The 20915-nt window shown below is 43.1% G+C and overlaps 1 protein-coding gene across 2 annotated transcripts in view; it reads right to left on the bottom strand.

Moving 5' to 3' along the window:
- KIF26A (kinesin family member 26A) overlaps positions 1–20915 on the bottom strand; it is a 211066-nt gene that overhangs the window by 95456 nt on the left and 94695 nt on the right. For both annotated transcript variants that reach the window (XM_061612286.1, XM_061612287.1), the window contains exon 4: positions 7445–7611. In XM_061612286.1, coding sequence (XP_061468270.1) covers positions 7445–7611 — 167 coding nt within the window. The remainder of the gene's footprint in view (positions 1–7444; positions 7612–20915) is intronic.

The raw sequence follows: 20915 nt of genomic DNA, 5'->3' as shown, positions 1-20915 counted from the left end.
TTTTTTTTAGGCTGATGCTTTTAACTCGTTTCTATGGTTACCACCCAAGGTCACATCACAGAAGCCTGGACAGCAAGCAGTTCAGACAAAAGGCAGTTCACATCCTTAGCTGTATTAAATAATGTATGAATGTTAAGGCTCTCATGTGGGGGGAGGAGGTGAAAACGAAAATGGTTTCCACACCTAAATCCAGGGGTCTCCATTATCCAAGATAGCACAAAAAGTATGCTAATGATTTAGAGAGCTATGACTAATTTTTGAGTACAAAATGCTGAAGAATATGAATTTTAACCTCCAATCTGCATGGGCAAATCAGTCTTGTCAGAGGCGACAAAATGAATCCAAAAAGAGATCTTGGATCTACTGGAATAATTATTTTGCACTGTAGGGGAGGGGTCCCAAACTGTCATCTGTGGACCACCAATGGTCCACAAACTTCATTCAGGTGGTCTGTAGCATATCCGTATTAAATATTCATATTGATTTTTAATTGTATTTTATAGCTTCTTTTATTTGTTATATTGCATTTTATTGTATTACAATGTGAATTCTATGGAATGCAAATTGTAATACAATAAAATATAAGAAATAAAAGAAGCAATACAAATACTGTTAAAAATCATACAGCATCTAGCAGAGCACATTGCAATTGCTACAGCAGGCAGAAAAATCATTAAGCCAAGACTCTTGGCAATTTTCAAGCGGTCCATGGGGACAAAGTCTGTGAACTACTACTCTAGAGGAAGAGAAATATTCCGTGCTGGAGTAATGAGGGACTGCCCTGAATTTCTTTTTTGAAAGATGAGCATCCCAATTCTATGCATGTTTACTTGGAAATAATCACTATATTAAATGGGGCTTGTTCCTAGGTTGTGGTCTTAGTGCTTACATCTGTGGGGTAAGAATGATGATCATATTTAGAATGGAGATGGAATTTTCCCCCAATCCAAATGACCAGGGTCCCTAAGAGTTATTTCTGTCTGTTCCAAACAGTTTGGGTCTCTTGTTTAAGTTGTTGGTCTTCAACTTGACCTAAGGTGAGTCACATATACCATGACCACCATACACATATATGGTTAAAAAAAACATTAAGCGGCCCCATAGGAATGGAAAGATCTGTCAAATTTGGGTCTCTCAGTTTCTAATATTTCCAGTCTTAAATTCAGTTCTCCACATTTTTGGAGCAATTAGTGGATTTTTTAAAATCCTCATGAAGTTTCTCCAGCATTTTAGTGTGAATTTCCCCTAACACACACATTTCTAAAGGCAATTTTGATAATACACGTTTGCAAGAAATTTTTCATCATATAATGCCATTTTTGTGTTTTCACTCATATATTCATTCTATGCACACTTCCCCTAACATATGCATTTTTGTAAACATTGGTTGGTTGGCGAACTGCATTGCAAAATTCAAATAAGTGCGAATCTTGAAGGATGGCTGTGTTTCAGTTCCCATATTGTTTCAGAAAGTGTGAATTTGATAGATTTGGCTTGAAACACGAACCAAAGCAGGGGGTTGGACTTGACGGCCTTTATAGGCCTCTTCCAACTCTACAATTCTATGAATCTATGAATTGAATTTCTCATCCATCTATACCCATAATGCATGTGTTAACCAAGAATTGATTGGTTTTAAATCTGAAAAGGTTGAAGACTACTGACAGATGTTATCTTCAGCTATACAAGGGATGAGAACCTCAGGCTATCTAATCCAGTATTTCCCAAAGTTTTTTCCCATGGACCACTTGAAAATTACTTAAAGTCTTGGCAGACCACTTAATGTAATTGTAATGCACTGGGCTAGATGCTGTATGACTGTTAATTACATTTTTAAAGCCATGCTTGAATTAAGCTCACAGATCACTGGTGGTCCACAGACCACAGTTTGAGAACCCTTGATCTAATCCAACCATCTGCTTGATGTATGAAATTCAAAGCTAGACCATCCCCGACTGGTGGCTTGCCCAGTCTCTGCTTGAAGACCTCCTGTGAGGAAGAGCCCACCATCAAGACATTCCTCCTAACGTTGAACCAAAATCAACCCTCCTGTAACTTAATCCTATCAGATCTCGTCCTGCTCTCTGGGGCACCAGAGGACAAGTGTTTGCCCCCTTCTATGAGACAACCCTTCTGGTATTTGAGGTGTGCTATCATGTCCTCTCTCAGTCTTCTCTTCTCAAAGTAAACATCCCCAGGTCCTTCAGCCTTTCCACTTTGGACTTGTTTTCCATACCACTGACCATTATCATTGCCCTCCTCTGAGTCTGAACTTGTTCCAGTTTGTCTATATCCTACTTAAAATGCACCACTCAGAACTGGACATAGTTCAAGATTAAACTGCAACAACAACAACAAATATTTTAAGAGGATGGTTTCTTTTCAGACTAAGGTCATTCCTGTGAGACAATGTTTAATTTAAGTAAAATGCAGCATGCATACCTAGTACATAAGCCCTTTTTACTGTTTGCAACAACAACTGTTCCACATATAAAACCAAGGAACTTGCCACAGATCTTGGTGCTCCCAATGAATAATCACATGGGGCCACACAGGGAAGAGAAGCTGTTCTCCTCACCACCACCCTCCATCACCATCCCTAACTGGCACACAAAGTATTCAAAGCCCCCTGGAAACTGCTGCCCTCCCCCAGCTCACAAGAAACAGCCAAGCGAACAATTTATTGGAACTAATTGAAGCATCTGAGCCTTGGAAGAAAAACACATTAGTCATTTAGCAGTTGTGCTAATACTGCAATGCTTTTCTTCCCATTTCATTAGAGGCACATAGCTCCAATGGCCTAATCATATGCTCAGTCACTGCTCACTCAGTATCCCGAGACATGACAAGCTGTCCTGCCAGGCCTACAGCTGATAAGGTGTCTGCTCTACCAGTCACCTCAATTATTGACTGTATTTTATGGTCAATCTAATGGCCAAATGCTTATCAGCAAACCATCAGGTGCCTGTAATAGGAGAATGACCCTCAGTTTATATGTACCATTAATGCTCATTAGTGAATAATTAGATTCTTTAATCTGCAAACTCAGAGGCATGCAAATATGACTGAGCATCCTGATTCTAGAAAGAATCTACTAAAGGCTTCCTTTGAAGATAAAACATCCAAATACAGTTTGGGGCATTTGAACACTGAAGGACAGAAAATCTACAAAGCGATGGATGGTTTCAAATAACTTTGTCCTATCCGGGGGAAGATTTCTTCTTCTTTTCTCTCTCTCAGATTGTGAAAGAATGTCTGCAATTAAAAAAAAATTAAAAAGGAGGTGAGGGAGGCTTATATACTTTTTTAATCCCGGAACAGAGATGGGCATGTGAGTAATGCTACAAGATAATATATTTGTTAAGTTGGTTCTCAACATTCCGCTTTACTCTCCCAAAGTTCTGTCACATTCAAGTGACCATGACACAGCGTGGGGCTACGCAGATGAAGAACTGGAACTTTGCAAACAAACGAAGGCTCAACTCTCATTTAATGGGGTCAGCTCAGGACAGGAGTCAAGCATAACCCCCACCCCAAAAGTTTTCCCAGTTCACCAGTTACTGATTACCATTTACTCCCATGGGGAAAAGTAAGGTGCTGTATAGGGCTGCATTCCCTCAAGGGAAATCTGTCAGGGGCCACAAGCCTGCAGTAGGCAGGTCCTGTACCCCCACCCCCCCTCTCACACACCATTCCATTCTACCTCTCTTCCCTCTCTCTTTCCCCCTCCCCTCCTCTCTCTCCATTTTCTCCCCCCCCCCGCTCGGGTGCCTCTCCTCTTGGACTACAGCTGCCATCATCCATGACCGCTGACCATGCTAGTTGGGGCTGATGGGAGTTGGAGTCCAACAACAACTGGAGAGTTACAATTTCCCCATACCTGCTTTAACAGCAGACAATGGCCAAAATTATAGGACTGGAAATCCCTTCCTGGTACCAGTGAGCAAAAAAAAAAAGCACAAGTTCTTCTTCATAATTTTATCCAACTTGGTCTTGGAACTGGTCTTATACTCTATTACATTAGATCCCACTCTTCCTCCAAGCAACTCAGGCAGTGTACGCTATCCTAAACTTTTCTTAATGCGTCTGTACAATGACAGGTAGGGAACGTCACCCATAAAGCTCATTTGGTCAGTGTGGGTTCGAAGCAGGATCTCCACAGTCCTCATCCCATAGTCTAGCCATTACATCACATTGTCTGTTCTTTGATCCCAACCTGTGTATTAGAATACACAGTGGTTCCCAAACTTTTTCCCCCATGGACCACTTCAAAATGGCTGAGGGACTTGGTGGACCACTTAATGGTTTTTCTGCCTGTTGTAGCAATTGCAATGCACTGTGTGCTTTTTAATTGTAGATGCTCTACGATTTTTAATTGTATTCTTATTACTTCCTTTATTTCTCATACATTGTATTTTATTGTATACAATTTGAATTCCAAAGAATTCATACTCTAATACAATAAAATATAAGAAATATAAAGAAGCAATGACAGTTAAAAATCAATGTGAATCTTTAATGAGACAGATGTGTGGTCTCCTGTCTTGAGCCACAAATCCACAAACACGCCATGGACCACTTGAATGAAGCTCATAGACCACAGGTGGTCCATGGACCACGATTTGGGAACCTTTCTTTCTGTCTGTCTGTCTGATTTATATACTATCCTTCCTCCCAGTAGGTAAGCAAAAGCACCAAAATCACTCTAAAACATCATAAAAACAGACTTAAAATATATTACAACAAAACACATTTTAAAACATACTAAAACAAAGTATATTTTAAAAAATCTTTTTTAAAAAAGCTTTAAAAACAGCTTAAAGGCAATTCCAACACAGACACAGACTGCAATAAGGTCTCAACTTAAAAGGCTTGTTGAAAGAGGAAGGTCTTCAGTAGGCACTGAAAAGATAACAGAAATGGTGCCTGTCTAATATTTAAGAAGAGGAAATTCCAAAGGGTAGGTGCCGCTACACTAAAGGTCTGCCTCCTATGTTATGCGGAACAGACCTCCTGATAAGATGGTATCTGTAGGAGGCCCTCACCTGCAGACCGCAGTGATTGACTGGGTATATAAGAGGTAAGACGATCTTTCAAGTAACCTGGTCCCAAGCTGTATAGGCTTTATACAACAAAACCAGAACCTTGAACTTGGCCCGGTAGCTAATAGGTAGCCAGTGCAATTCTTTCAGCAGCAGGGTGACATGCCGGCGATACCCTGCCCCAGTGAGCAGTCTCACCGCCACATTTTGCACCAGCTGCAGCTTCTGGACCATCGTCAAAGGTAGCCCCACATAGTGCATTACAGTAATCCAGCCTGGAGGTTACCAATGCATGGACAACAGTGGTCAGGCTATCCCAGTTCAGAAATGGCTGCAGCTGTCTTACCAGCTGAAGCTGGTAAAAGGCACTCCCAGCTGCTGAGATCACTTGGGCTTCCAGCAACAAAGATGGATCCGGGAGCATCCCCAGACTACGGACCTGCTCTTTCAGAGGGAGTACAAGCTCATCCAAAGCAGGCAACTGACCAATTATCCAAATCCACAATGCCTCTGTCTTGCTAGGATTCAGACTCAATTTATTGGCCCTCATCCAGACCACCACCGAGTCCAGGCAGCGGTCCAGGGCTTGCATGCCCTCTCCCAATTCAGATGTTACAGGGAAATAGAGCTGGGTATCATCAGTGTACTACTGACACCTCGCCCCAAATCTCCGGATGACTGCTCCCAAGGGATTCATATAGATGTTAAACAGCATGGGGGACAAGGTGGTACCCTGAGGCACCCCACAGCACAACTGCCAGGGGGTTGAAAGACAATCACCCAATGCTGTTCTCTGAAAACGACCTCAGAGGTAGGATTGGAACCACAGTAAAACAGAAGAGAATATCCACATTCTAGGGTTAGACTATAAAGCCCGACTCCCCCACACCCAAAGACATATTCAGAAGAACTTTAAAATTACAGTAATGTCCCAGCAATCATCACTTCCCACCCATCCACCTTTCATGATAACAAAATTTCTGCCCTTGTACCAGTGAAAATCAGGACCCTCTTTGATTGCATATTAGCCCCTATCTAATGTCTTAGATTTTTAAAAGAAAATGTTTCTTCTTTTGGGAAGATACTGCTTCCGCTAAACCCTGTGATTCATACCCAGCCAGAAACATCTTGCTGATTAAGGACTAGCAGTCTGGCATCACATTTATTTTGCAGTCTGTCATTGGTTTAGATTTCTCCCTTCTTTCAAGATATGAGAGGAATTTGGGGATTCAGTTCTGCTTCAAATTCTATTTTGATGGCAGTTTTTATCACAGTGTGTGTGTTTATGTGTGAGAGAGAAAGACTACATACTTACTCTTGAGGCTAATGAATAAAAATATCAAAGTAAATATAAGTGCGGTACATAATTAAGCTTGATGAAGTTGAGCAACCACTATTAAACAAGGACTCTTGACTCAATATGCAAATATAGCCTGCACGCATTTTACTGAGTGTAACAAAGCAAAATCAATCCAAGAAAGACAGAAAGACAAGAAAAAAAGAGGAGTCCGTGGGAGTAACACTGAAGCCCAGTAATAACAGGGATTCCAGGGAAGTGGAGAGAAACATAGGACTGTATTGAACTGCATCCTTCTCAGAGTAGATACAATAAAATGAATGAACCTTTGTCAGCCATGTCTATTAACTTCAATGAGTCTACTCTTGGTAGGACTAGAATTGAATACCACCCGCAGGAAGCTCCTTATACCAAATCAGCTCATTTGTCCTTTTAAGCTCAGCTCTGTCTGCACCAGGCCTATGGCCCTTCAGGTGTCTTTGGACTACATCTTCCATCATTCCCAACCGTTAGCCATGCTAGCTGGGACTAATGGGAGTCAGGAGCCCGGTGACATCTGGAGTGCCACAGGTTCTCCATCTCTGGCCTTGCATTCTCCACATTTTTAGACGTGTGTGTGTGTGTGTGTCTTTGCATTGTTCTTTTTAGCTGCCATTCCTTCTCACGTAGAATGTTGAGGCTTGTGGTTTGGCGAACCTACTGAGGACACTCTGTTAAAGAGAAGATCTGGCCCCACTCACAGGACCACCTGCAAAAAAAGAATTAGTTCGTCCACACAAACCCTGTAAATAAGAGTCTTTAGAATTATATGCTGCCAAAACCCACTTCTCCTGGCCCAGAAAGACAGGGATTCCAGCAGAGAAGCAGCAGGCAGAAGGAGTGCACTTGATCCTTCCCTTACTCACCACTTTCCTCCTACAAGTCCACCCTGCCCCTTTTTCCCCAAGCAGGGGATGGAGCCTCTTGCTTCCATTGCATGATTCTATTATTGATTCAAGCATTCTACTATCTGAGCTGTTACCTGCACACACACCCAGGAACCACTTGGGTGTGGGGCCATTTCATACTCAACAGCAATTATGTAAGCCATAAAGGTGAAAACTACCTTATGAAGAAGGATGCTGCAGCAGAAGTACCTGCAGAGACGCCGGCAGGGGTGACCAGGCTCTGGGAAGTCAATGACCCACCAGTCCCAGTTTGTTCACAGTTGTTCTGCCCTGAGGTGACTTGAATATTGGAGCCGTCCTTTCCACACTCTGCTGCTGTTGCCTCCTGGGGGAAAAAGATTTTTTTAAAAAAAAAGTGTTTATAAATATATTAACTGAGGCTAAGGAATTTTAGTGTGCCCTTTCAATAACGTGAAACTGGAAGGATCTGCCGACAATATATATTATCATAAAACTGAAAATCACCTTGAGAAGCTAGATCACTGTGCCATAAGCAATAAAATGAACAGAGCATGGCAAACTAGGAGTAGTATCACCCTATAAACTGGGGTGAGCAGAAAGTACATCTGGATTTTCTGCCAGATCTCTGGGTGATTTGAAGTAGATTGGCAAGGATTTTTGACTCCCAACCATTGAACAACAGCAATAACAACATGTTTTCCTGCCCCTTCTTTCTACTGCTGAAATTAAGATAGTTGACAGATGGGCTAGCCACAAGTGGAGAGCCTACAGGCTGTTTATGGACTTTTATGTGGAGGGATTGTGAGTTCCATTCAGTTCTGGTACTTTAATTCCTGGACTCAGAATTCTTTAATTCTAAGCATATGTCATCTGCCCATTCATACAATGCACTTCAGCGCAGATTACCCACAGAGCAGGAAAATCCAAATTTTGGGAGGGGGGACACAATGTGAGGCCCTTCCCCCACTTGGATAAGGATGCCGTGTGGACACCACAAAAATTAATAAAGACATACACAAGTAGCTTCAAATTCACATTAAACTCCAATGCAGATGAGCCCCAAGAGACAAGATGATAATCTGTCTCTTACTACAATCACTACTATCATATTTATTTAGTACCTGGCCCGTGTGGGACAGAGATATTAGGCAATTGCTGCCCATGAAATTTACAATCTACACAATTGGGATGAGGATAGGATGTCAGAGAAATGAAATGATGAGAGGGGATGAGAGGATCAAACAACAATAGAAGTGATGGTGACTGTTCAGTAAACACTAAAGATGTAGGTCTTGACAAGGGACTTGAAAGAAGAGAGGCAGGCATCTCGCTGAAAATTACAGGGAAGAATAAAATATGACTCTTTTTCGCAAAGTCTGATTGGTGTCGGCTGTGCTGTCTTTTTGATGCCAACTAAAAACCCATTTATTTTACCAGGCTTTCGGTGGTTGGAATAAATTTTTTATGGAACCGTTCACAGCGTGTGTTGGTTTTATCATGGATTTTATCTGGATTTTATTTCTGGTTTCTATTTGCTCTTTTAGTGTATCGTGACATGGTTTATTTATTAGGTTTTGTATGTTTGTAACCTACCCTAAGATCAGGAAGGATTTGGGTAGAAAAATTGGAAGCTCTGCCCTGGTCAACCTGTCATGAGAACCCAAATCCTTCTCCCTTCCACTCTACCACAGCAAGAATCAGAAATGTAGGTTTGAGCAGAAAGGGATTTACAATTTAGGAAATCTTATCAACAGATCATTGGAGTCTTACCATCATAAAGGTTTGGGTTGGGTGATTTCAACAGACGATCTAAGCCAGGGATGGGGAAACTGTGGCCCTCCAAATATTTTTGGGACTCCCATCGGCCCCAGCCAACATGGCCTATGGTCAGAGTCAATGGGAGCTATAGCCCAGCAGCATCTGGAGGGCCACAGGTTCCCCAGCCCTGATCTAAGCCCATTTGTTCTGTGATATGTTTCCTAACTCCGCACATCTATTTGACAAGCCATTTTTCTCTGGTCTTTCCTATATTGTATACACAGCCACAATAATAAGTAATAAAAAGGAAGGCATGTCAGCAAAGGCCCATCACCGGACAAGGTTAAAACCATGACCAGAGGCAGACAATGGAATAATACGGAGACCCGCTGTTATAGGTAATGCACTGTTAAACTGTCTGACAAGCATGAAAACGTGGAAAACGATAAGCAGAACCCTTTTTGTTTTACGGCATTATTCCTTGGCTGGCAGAACAGTTTATCTGCTTCAGTTATAACTGTCAGGAATTATTTTTCAGTTGCGCTTCATCTACAAGCTCTATCTGTCTTAAGAGAAACTAACCAAACAGGCACATTTGTAGCATCTTTCTGCACGAGCAGCCAAAGGAACCAAGTAAAAATATTGATTTCTTTTTAAGGGGTGGGGAGGTCTACTCAAAAAAAGTGTATAAGCGCCTGTACAGATTCACACCACATTTCACATAACTCACAGTTTCCAGACAGTTTACTTTCTCAGTTCTCACAGGAGATAGCTGCTTTAAAAACAAAAACCTGCTGCAAATGATATCTGTAGAAAGAAATGTCTACAAATGGATCTTTGTTTTCCTGTTCTGGCGCCATCTCCTAGCACACACCCCCCCCAGCACCTAGGTTGCAATTGCAGCAGTAGCAGTAATATTATTCTAAATCACTGTTATCTGAAAACCAGAAGTGGTCCAAGTGGTGGGATATAGCTGCGGAACCACCCTCCCAATGCCAGTATCACTGCAGCTTACCTGGACAGGGCTAGGGGGTAGGGCAGCGCCACAGTGAGGTCATAGCTGTGGAGGTGCACCCGTGGAGCCAATCCAGCACTCCTGCTAGTGCATCCACACAGCCCCACCTCGCTACTACCATGTCTCACCCCAGGCCTGCCTCAATAAACTGCAGTGATACTGGTGTCAGGAGGATGACTCTGCAGCTCTGCCTTACCATACAGGCCGCTACTGCTAAAAAAACTAGTTATTTATATTGAGGGGGTTGTGATTAACTCAAGGGAGTCATCATGTAAGGCTACTGCAGCAAAACCAACAAAGGCCATGTTCTCATGCCATAAACAACTTGGGGCCGGGGTGCCAAAAGGAGAAGAAGGAAGGACCAACATGCCAGAAAGAAGCCGAAAGGGCACACTATAAACAAGGGGTGGGGAACCTTTTTCAATATGCCCCCTTGGGCAACTTTCCAGGGACCACATGCCATTATGTTCACCGCCCAGAGAGCTATTGCTAGTTGGGCGGTATATAAATCTAATAATAAATAAATAAATAAATAAATAATAATAATAATTTGTGGGTAGGGCCTAAGCTAAAAGTGGGCAGGGCCAGAGGCGAAAGTGGGCAGAGGAACAGATGCATCTCTATACAATATGCTACAATCCGGCCATGCAAAAGTGAAGTGTTTCTACTCATACCCACACATACATGCTCTCCATCCTTGCAAGCAAGCAAGCAAGAGGCATCATCACAGTTCGAGGACACATTCCAGCTAGGCAAAAGCATTTGAGCAGGGCGTGGAGCAAGGCCAGTGAGAGGTGAATCCTGGGTGGCGGTGCGGCCTAGGAAGAGTCCCATGGGCCAGACAGAGAGGCCTGAAGGTCTGCATGTGCCCCCCAGGCCTGAGTTTCCACACTCCTGCTATAAACAGAGAACATAAAAAGCCCTAGGACCTACCCAAACATTGTGTGGGAGTCAGCCAGCCACACATATTGGTTGTTATCATTACACAGCCCTTACGTAAACACAAGCTGCCTGTTTGTATTTTAATAAAATCATTATTCCTATCTGTTTTTGTCTATCTATAAGATCATTATTCTCCCTTCTAGCCAAACTTAAGAGAGAATCTTTAAACCTAAGAGGGATCTTTAAATTTAAGAGAGAAGACACTGCAGCCTCCACACTCATGCCCTGTTTAACCCAGAGCTGTGCCACAGAGCTGTGCTTGCACGTTGCGTCCCTTCTTTAGACACAATGTAGTCCACAGCTGGAGTAACCCAAAGTGAGGAGATAGTTGGCAGTGCCTTTCTGAGATGACGAAGGAAATGAATACACAAAAGCTACCTCTTGTTGTTAGAAGGATGACTCTGCAGCTCTGCCTTACCATACAGGCCGCTAATTTTCTAATTTGGTTCCCCATTACAATAAAATTTTAGAACCAGAACAGCCTAAAAAAATAAGAGAGCACCTTGTCACAGCCCCACCAAGTGAAATTAAAATGGCTTAATCCACCAATAAAAGCCACTGAAGTTCACAACTCTAGTTACTACTCAGTCAGAGCAAGGGGGACAATGGTCTCCATGAGTAGGGTTGCCATATTCCAGTCCCACAAATCTTGGCTCCCAATCCTGCCACGGATCATGAGAGGGAGCTCCCAGCCGCCGCCCCCCATTGTGTAGACCTGTGAAGCCCTCCTGCATGCTCCACCTACCACTCCCTTGACATAAATGCTGATCGCTCTGCGGGCACAACCCTGCCATCAACCAAGTGGTGGCCGAGGTTTCCCTAAGGGGCTCATGCCCCTGCTGCCATCTTGGTTGATGGCAGGGATGCGTGAATGTAGCACACACGCATGCCATCAACCAAGATGGTGGCGGAGGCGTCAGCCCCTTAGGGACGCCTCAGCCACCATCTTGGTTGATGGCAGGGTTGTGCCCGGTGCCGGCCCTGAGCACCACCCACCCTGCCCTCGCCCCATGCCCCTCTTTTCTCCTCGTCAGTCTCTGCAGCTCGGCACCCGCCCAGAATATCCGGGCCACCTAATGGGCTAAGTGGGCACCGGATAGCAGGGCTATAATCCAGGTAAAACCCAGCTAACTGGGCAATATAGCAACCCTATCCATGAGTCCAAATATTTATTTCAATGCATATACCAGTCTTTGATACTGGCATTTTCTGATTGCTTCTCTAAAAGCAATAAAAAAATCAGAATCATAAAACAACAACAAAACTGCACAGTCAAATGAAACGGTATATTAAATAGCAGCACTGTGAGATCTTCTTTTAGTGTGGCAGTACCTGCACTTTGGAACTCCCTGCCTACTGACATCAGGCAGACACCTTCATTGTACTCTTTTTGGTACCTGCTAAAAACATTCTGTCGAGGCAAGCCTATCCAGACACACAGATGTTGATCTAATCTCTTTTTAGTTTTCTGTTTTAATTTTTTTAAGTTTTATTTAATTGTTGTAACTTTTTATTGATATTGTTAATGTTTTTGTAAACCAATTAGAGCTTCTTTCAATCAAGTTGTATATAAATTTTGTTAAATAAATAAACATCATTTGTCTTCTGGAATTTGTCTTTCATGAGTGGAAGGGCTGTAGCTCAGTGGCAGAGCATCTGTTTTGTGTGCAGAAGGTCCCAGGTTCAATCCCCGGCATCTGCAGGTAAGGCTGGAAAACATCCCCATCTGAAACCCGAGAGAGCCACTGCCAGTCAGTGCAGACAATAGTAAGTGAGATAAACTGACCCATCCTTATGGCGCAAGAGTGCAGTGAGAAATCTGAGCAAAAAAACAGACCCACTAAACTATTTTTAGGAAGGGCTGCTAAAAGCAGAGTCCAGGAATTTGTTTAAAATGCTTGATTAGACTAAACGGCTGCTACCATACACATTTGTCACTAGGGTTAACGACTCCGTGAATGGTAATAGATGATATTTCTGCCATCGGAAATACTACTCTGACATTTCAAACTAATTAGTTAAAATAAATTTAGGCAAAAAGAGACAGCGTTGTAATGAAGCACAAATGCAATTAAATATTCCCCAGGATGCCACCAAACTTTAAAATCCACGATGCAATAGATCATGTTTTATAACCATCTCCTATGATGACATGCTGAAGCTTTTTCCATAGTTAGTTATATGCACTGCTCTGTATCTATTACACAAAGATATATACCTTTTTCTTGTGTGAAGGAGGCATCACCTGACTACTGTGAATTAGGGCTCCACTCTTGGCTTCACCCTGGGCATTAGGCACTCCACTGGCCCCACACCATGACACCCACATGTTAACATGGTCATCTGTAGTGAAGAAGCCTATGTGCAAGTTGTTGCTCGCAGGCAGGCTTCTTCACTATATGCGATCATGCTAATATATGGACATCCGGAGGCAAGGCCAGCCATGTGTGGATGCCAGGGCACGCCATCTCACCAATATTTGCATAATGCCTCCTTCATGCAGGTAATAAATATAAAATATGCTTTCCATACACACATAATCTTCTGAACTAAAGGCCAATTCATGCAATACCTGAGGTTAGAGGAATACTTTTTTCTTTTTAAGAGCGTTCAAAGGGGTATGATGACACAGACATCACAAAAACAGTTATCTTGCCCCACTGTCATTCATTCATTCATTCATTCATTCATTATTTGATTTATATCCCACCCTTCCTCCCAGCAGGAGCCCAGGGCGGCAAACAAAAACACTAAAAACACTTTAAAACATAATAAAAACAGACTTTAAAATACATTAAAACAAAACAACTTTAAAAACATTTTTAAAAGCTTTGAAGACATCTTAAATATAAAGGTTAAAAAACATTGTTTTTTTAAAAAAAGTTTTAAAACATATTACAAAGCAATTTCAACACAGAAGCAGACTAGGATAAGGTCTAAAGGTCCGTTTAAACCTTTAAAGATCATTTCTGCTCAAATAGGTCTACCAGGTTTTTGAAACATTTCAAAAACCCTACAATACCTATTTACCAAATGCAATAGTGGGATGAGTGTATACACCAGGGACAACAATGCCTTTCACATCTACAACACTCTACAATATATTGGACTGGATGGAACAACTATCAGGTGGAACTACCGTTGGTTTCAGAATCGTACTCAAAGAGTGTTTATCAATGGTTCCTTCTCAAACTGGGGGGAGGTAATGAGCGGGGTACCACAGGCCTCGGTCCTAGGTCCAGTGCTCTTCAACATTTTTATTAATGACTTGGATGAGGTGCAGTGAACGCTTATCAAATCTGCAGATCATACAAAATTGGGAGGGATAGCTAATACCCTGGAGGACAGAAACTAAATTCAAAGTGATCTTGATAGGCTAGAGCACTAGGCTGAAAACTACAGAATGAAACTTAACAGGGACAAGTGCAAAATTTTACACCTAGGAAAAAGAAAGCAAAAGAAACCACAGTTATAAGATGGGGGATACTTCGCTCAGCAATACTACATATGAGAAGGATCTTGGGATTGTCATTGATCACAAGCTGAATATAAGCCAACAGTATGATGGGGCTGCAAAAAAGGCAAATGGTTGTTTAGGCTGCATTAACAGAAGTATTGTTGCTAAATCACGTGCAGTACTAGTTCCCCTCTATTCAGCACTGGTTAGGCCTCATCTTGACCACTGCATCCAGTTATGGACACCACACTTTAAAAAGGATGCAGACATACTGGAACGGGTTCAGAGGAGGGCAACAAGGACAATGATGGAAACAAAGCCCTATGAGGAGAGACTGAAAGAACTGGGCATGTTTAGCCTGGAGAAGAGAAGACTGAGAGGAGATATGATAGAACTGTTCAGGTACTTAAAAGGTTGTCACAAAGAGGAGGGCCAAGATCTCTTCTCGATCGTCCCAGAGTGCAGGACAAGGAATAATGGGCTCAAGTTATAGGAAGCCAGATTTCAACTGAACATCAGGAAATGACCTAGGGAGGTGATGGGCTCTCCAACACTGGAGGCATTCAAGAGGCAGCTGAACAACCCCAGTATGCTCTAATTTTAATTGAGCAGGGGATTGGACTCAATGGCCAAATTGGCCCCTTCCTACTCTACTATTCTATAAATCTATGATTATATGTCTCCAGCTTGTCAGATTCAAACAATATTGGCTTAAGAAATAGCTCTCATCACTCGGCAGTACCATGTGATACACTCCTACACACATTATTGCAATAGTGTGCAAAGGAAAACTGGAGGAGCCTTTGCTCAGTGGTAGAGAATGTGCTTCACATGCAGAAGGTCAGAGGTTCAGGCCCTGGCATTTCCAATTGAAATAAGTTGTGAAAAGCATCTGTCCAAGATCCTGATAAGCCACAGTGCTGAACTCCATAGACCAATGGTCTGACAGCATAAAGCAACTTCCTACATTCATATTTTATTTTTTTCAACCTTCAGAGGGAGCCTGAGATTTTCACAGTATCAATTGCTCTCACCTTAGATAGCCTTGCTAAACATCACCCCAAAATATATACAAGCCAATACAAAAATGCCCAAGTAATCACTGAAAACAAAACCTCGTTCTGCAAACCTGGTTTTCTATCAGCAGAAGGGAAATTTTTGCAAGAGCATGCATTGATTGTTGAAGAGAAGGGAAAATGGTGTTGGGCTTGCCAAGATAAATTAATTAGCAAAATAACACATCTACAGATGATCCATATCACTCCACTAAATCTTTAATTACTCAATTAACACCCTTAAAGTCAGAGGTTAAACAAGTTTTACCATCTAGTGACAGAGTGAGGGGGAAATTACATACTACCCACACACACACACACCAGAGTTGAAGAATCCTTTCCAACAGCTTTGTAATAGCATGATGAGATGGCAGATCCCAAGCTGCAGACCCTTGGGAATCCTGAAAACCTGGTTCAAATCTCATCTCATTGATGAGATCATTGGGTGGTCTAAGGCAGTCAAAAACAGGGAGATGGAGCAACTCCCTACAACATCAGGGGCTATTTAACTTAGAAAAAAACAAGTGTGGAGGAAGGATGACATGATAGAGATTTATAAAATTATGCATGGTGTGGAGAAAGTGAATAGAGAGAAGCTTCTCCTCCCTCTCTCATAATGCTAGAACCTGGGGTTAGTCAATGAAGCTGCATGTTGGAAGATTCATGACAAACGAAAGAAATTACTTCTTCACACACTATGGAATTTGCTCCCACAGGAGGCAGTGATGGCCACCAACTTGGATGGCTTCAAAAGAGGGTTAGACAAATTCATGGAGGATATGCCCTTCAGTGGCTACTAGTCATTACCTCCACTGTCAGAGGCAGTATGCCTCTGAATACCAATCACTGAGGAACAACTGCAAGAAGGGCATTTGCCCTCCCCACTGTTTATGGGCTTCTCATAGATGTTATGGCTCATTGCTGTGGGAAATGGGCTGCTCGATGAGATGGGTCTGATCCAGCAGGGCTCTTCTTGATTCAACTTGACGATACATAACAACATCAAATCTTATAGGGTTGATTCTAAGGGTTCAACCGATAATTATAGAGCATCTTAAGATGAAACTGCACCTTTTTTGATAAACAGCTGCTGTGTCAGGGGCACGGGTGGGAGTGAACAGGATCGGGAGTTAATTGTGCAGGGAAGGGGGATTGATCCTTACCCCATGCACACTACCATTCTGAGGAGGTTCTGCACCCTCGAGTTGGTGGCATCGAGTGCGGTGGGGAGGGAAGGAACTAACAAGCCTGGCCCCAGAATAATGGAAACCAATACTGTCATGTCCCAACCATGTCTCTGCCCAGGAAGCAGCAGAAAAGAGGCAGAATGCAGCCACCGCTGGGGTTTTTTTCCTTCTTTAGCACTTACCACACGTCAATCATTGTAATATTCAGGCATCACTCAAGATGATAAGGCTTAAAGCAATATACACTGATACAATCAGGTGTTCCTTGTTCAGTAATTGATGACACACGCCTGTGTGATTGGCAAGAAGGGATCTGATATCAGAAATCCCTCTCTTGTTTTTCAAAATGTTTTTTAAAATGTTTTTAACGCTGTTTTGTTTTAATGTATTTTAAGATGTTTTATGATTTTTTCAAAATGTTTTTAACGCTGTTTTGTTTTAATGTATTTTAAGATGTTTTATGATTTTTTCAAAATGTTTTTAGCGCTTTGTCTGCTGCCCTGGGCTCCTGCTGGGAGGAAGGGCAGGATACAAATTAAATAATAAATAAATAAATAAAATAAACAACCCCATCTTGCTCCTTCTCGCTGATCCTTGGCTGTTCTACTCTTCTGGAGGGACAGACCAACAACGGACCATGCTCTAAAGTGGCCTTCCCTAACCTGGTGCCCTCCAGATGTTGTTGGACTCCAAACCCCATCAGTCTCTGCCAGCAAGGCCAAGGGTCAAGGAGAGTGGAAAGTGTAGTTCAACAGTATCAGGAGGGCCCCAGGCTCCTCATCCCTACTCTAAAGGCTACTTCATGAGTTCATTGGATTTCTAACCAAGTGTGGATGTGTACCAACATTCTCCTAACTGCTTGACCCAACGCTCAAGCCTTATTCCGAGTCAGACCACTGGTCCATCAAGCCCAGGCTCCCCCGGGTTTCAAATAATCTGAGATCCTTATAACAAGAGAACCTGGGCGTTTCTGCACATAGATCATGTGCTCTATCCTCTCAACCCTAAAGGTATAACCCTCTTTTTCCCAGCTTCATGAAGCAGGTTGAACTCTACCACCCATCACTTGACGGGCAGTGAAGCTGAAGTCTCAGACACTTTAAGGCACCATGCAGGGCTCTTTGTAAACCCTGCATGGTGCTTTAAAGTCACAACTTTGGGACTTCAAAGCACCCAATCACATGACCTCAGAGTTCCCCGCCGAGCATATGCTCAACCCAGGGATTTGTTTTTGGTACAAGAATTTTGCTCACAATCTTTCCATGCTCTTGATATGAAGACTAATATGAATTATTTGTCTGGACTGCAAAAAAGACAAATAATTGGGTGTTAGAACAAATTAAACCAGAACTACTATTAGAAGCTAAAATGATGAAACTGAGGTTATCATACTTTGGACCATAAATAGAAGACATGATTCACTAGAAAAGACAATAATGCTGGGAAAAACAGAAGGGAGTAGAAAAAGAGGAAGACCAAACAAGAGATGGATTGATTCCATAAAGGAAGCCACAGACCTGAACTTACAAGATCTGAACAGAGCTGTTCATGACAAATGCTGTTGGAGATTGCTGATTCATAGGGTTTCCGTAAGTCGTAGTCGACTTGAAGGCACATAACAACAACAACAATATGAAGGAGGGGGCCTTTTTGTGGTTGCTACTGTGTGTCAGAAACCCTTACTGATCTACTGCAAATCATCAAGAGGTCTACTAGCATATTCAGCCTGCACCTGTCTTAGAGATCAGTAGCTTTAGAACATTTCACCTCAAACCAACTATTTTTACATTGCTTGGTCTGGCAAAGAACCATTGTATAGGACAACAGAAAGCTACCATTACACCATATTTGGTATATTGGGGAAGGGCCATAGCTCAGCAGAAGTGCATCTGCCTTGCATGCAGAACGTCCCAGGTTCAATCCCCAGCATCTCCAGGTAGGGCTACAAAAAAACCCTGCCTGAAACCTTACAGAACTGTTGCCAGTCAATGTAGACCAGCCTTTCCCAACCTTTTAGTCCCCAGATGTTGCTGGACTACAATTCCCATTATTCCTGACAATCGGCCATGCTGCCTGGGGATAATAGGAGTTGTAATCCAGTAGTATCTGGGGACCCAAAGGTTGGGAAAGGCTGGTATAGGCAATACTGAGCTAGATAGACCAATGGGCTGACTCAGGATAAGGTAGCTTCCTATGTTCCTATGTACCATGTCTATCTGTCCATCTAGCCCAGTATTATCTACACTGACTGGCAGCAGCTCTCCAGGGACTTCGGCACAGAAGGGCTTTCCCATCATCTGTCACCTGATCCTTTTAAGTGGAGTTGCCGGGGAGTGGACCTGGGACCCTCTGCATGCAAAGATTGTGCTTTGCCCCTGAGCTGTCGCCCCTTTCCAATGGCTACCATGGAATCCAAAGGCATTGCAGAAGACTGCATGTCATGTTGTCCATACAGGCACCCCAAGTGTGGAACCCGACCCACAGATATGGTTGGCGCCAAGTCTTAGAAGTTTTCAGCACCAACTGAAGGCCTAGTTATTCACCTGTGCTTTGGGCAGAATCTGTGTTGCTGCATTTATAAATAGCTATTTAACTGTGCATGTGCTCTTGCCTGTTTTATTCTTTATCGATAGGCTGGCTGCATGGTTTTTATTGTGTTTTATCACTATTGCACCTCACTTTGGGATTATTTTATCCTAAAAGGCGGGCTACACATTTAATAAATATACAGAAAGAAACGTTCTAGGGTACATACACATTAGGCAAAATGAGGAAGAATTCTGGGCTCTTGCCAATTTGCTGAGCGCAGCAAAAAACCAATATTTTGCTGCCACTCTCAAATCATCCATTTGCTGCCCAGCGGAGCTCTTCAGAATTGTCCGGGGGCTATTACACTCTGGCCCCAGTGTACAGTGTACAGTGGCCCGCTGTAATGAATTTGATAGGCACTTCTAGGATAAAACCTTTAGCATCTGCCAGGACTTAGACTCCAGTGTTATAGCAGGTGAATCAAGCGAGGTGTCCAGAGCACAGCCTTGTTCCAATTTCTTGGATGAGTTTCAGTTGCTGCAGCTTGAGGACGTTGACAAGGTGCTTGGACAGGTTCGTGCAACCACTTCTGTGCTGGATCCTTGCCCTTCTTGGCTAATAAAAGCTAGCAGGGATGTTAGTTTTTATTGTTAGTCTCTTAATGTTTTGATGTTTACATGTTCTGCTTTGTACGTCGCTTAGAGTGGCTGACAATTCAGCCAGATAAGAGACTAATAAGTCGAATAGATAAATAAATAGATAAATAAACAGCCAGCTGGGCCAGGGAAGTGATTAATGCCTCTCTGTGAGAGGGGGTGGTCCCTGGCTGCCTGAAAGAGGCAGTAGTGAGACCACTCCTGAAGAGACCCTCCTTGGACCCAGAAAATCTTAATAACTATAGGCCGGTAGCAAATGTTCCATTCCTGGGCAAGGTCCTTGAATGAGTGGTTGTGGGCCAGCTCCAGACACTCTTGGGTGAGACCGATTATCTGGATCCATTTCAGTCAGGTTTCAGGCCTGGTTTTGGCACAGAAGCAGCCTTGGTCGCCCTGTATGATGACCTTTGTCAGGAAAGAAACAGGGGGAGTGTGACTCTGTTGATTCTCCTTGATCTCTCAGCAGCTTTCGATACCATCGACCTTGGTATCCTTCTGGGGAGACTGGCTGAGTTGGGAGTGGGAGGGACTGCATTGCGGTGGTTCCGCTCCTACTTGGCAGGTCGGCTCCAGAAGGTGGACAAGCTATAATTCAGAAAACCTTGTCTGCCATGACTGACCATCTCATTGGGAATCCAAGCAGGGATGGCCCTACCTTTAGGCCAGCCTTTCCCAACTAGTGGGCCATCAGGTGTTGTTGGACCACAACTCCCATCTGCCTCAGCCAGCATTGCCAATCGTCAGGAAAGATGGGAATTGTGGTCCAACAACATCTGGTGGCCCACTAGTTAGGAAAGGCTGCTTTAGGCAGACTGAGATGACCAACTCGGGGGCATGAGCTGCAGGGAAGTGAGAGAAGCCCCCCACCCACCCACAAAGCTGGTCCTCCTGAGCCCCTGCCCCATACCCTCCTATTGAAGGACAGAGCTGTGTGCGTCACATACTCCCTAACCTACCCTGTAGCACTAGGGTTGTACATACACACCATGTTGAACACGCAACTGCTTCATAAAAAAAATGATGTGGGCATTCTCCTGTTCCAGGACTGAAATAAGATTCAGCTGCCAGC

This window comes from Rhineura floridana, chromosome 2 (genome assembly GCF_030035675.1).
Source record: "Rhineura floridana isolate rRhiFlo1 chromosome 2, rRhiFlo1.hap2, whole genome shotgun sequence".
Classification (NCBI taxonomy): Eukaryota; Metazoa; Chordata; class Lepidosauria; order Squamata; family Rhineuridae; genus Rhineura; species Rhineura floridana.
This window is presented reverse-complemented; position numbering and strand designations above follow the sequence as displayed.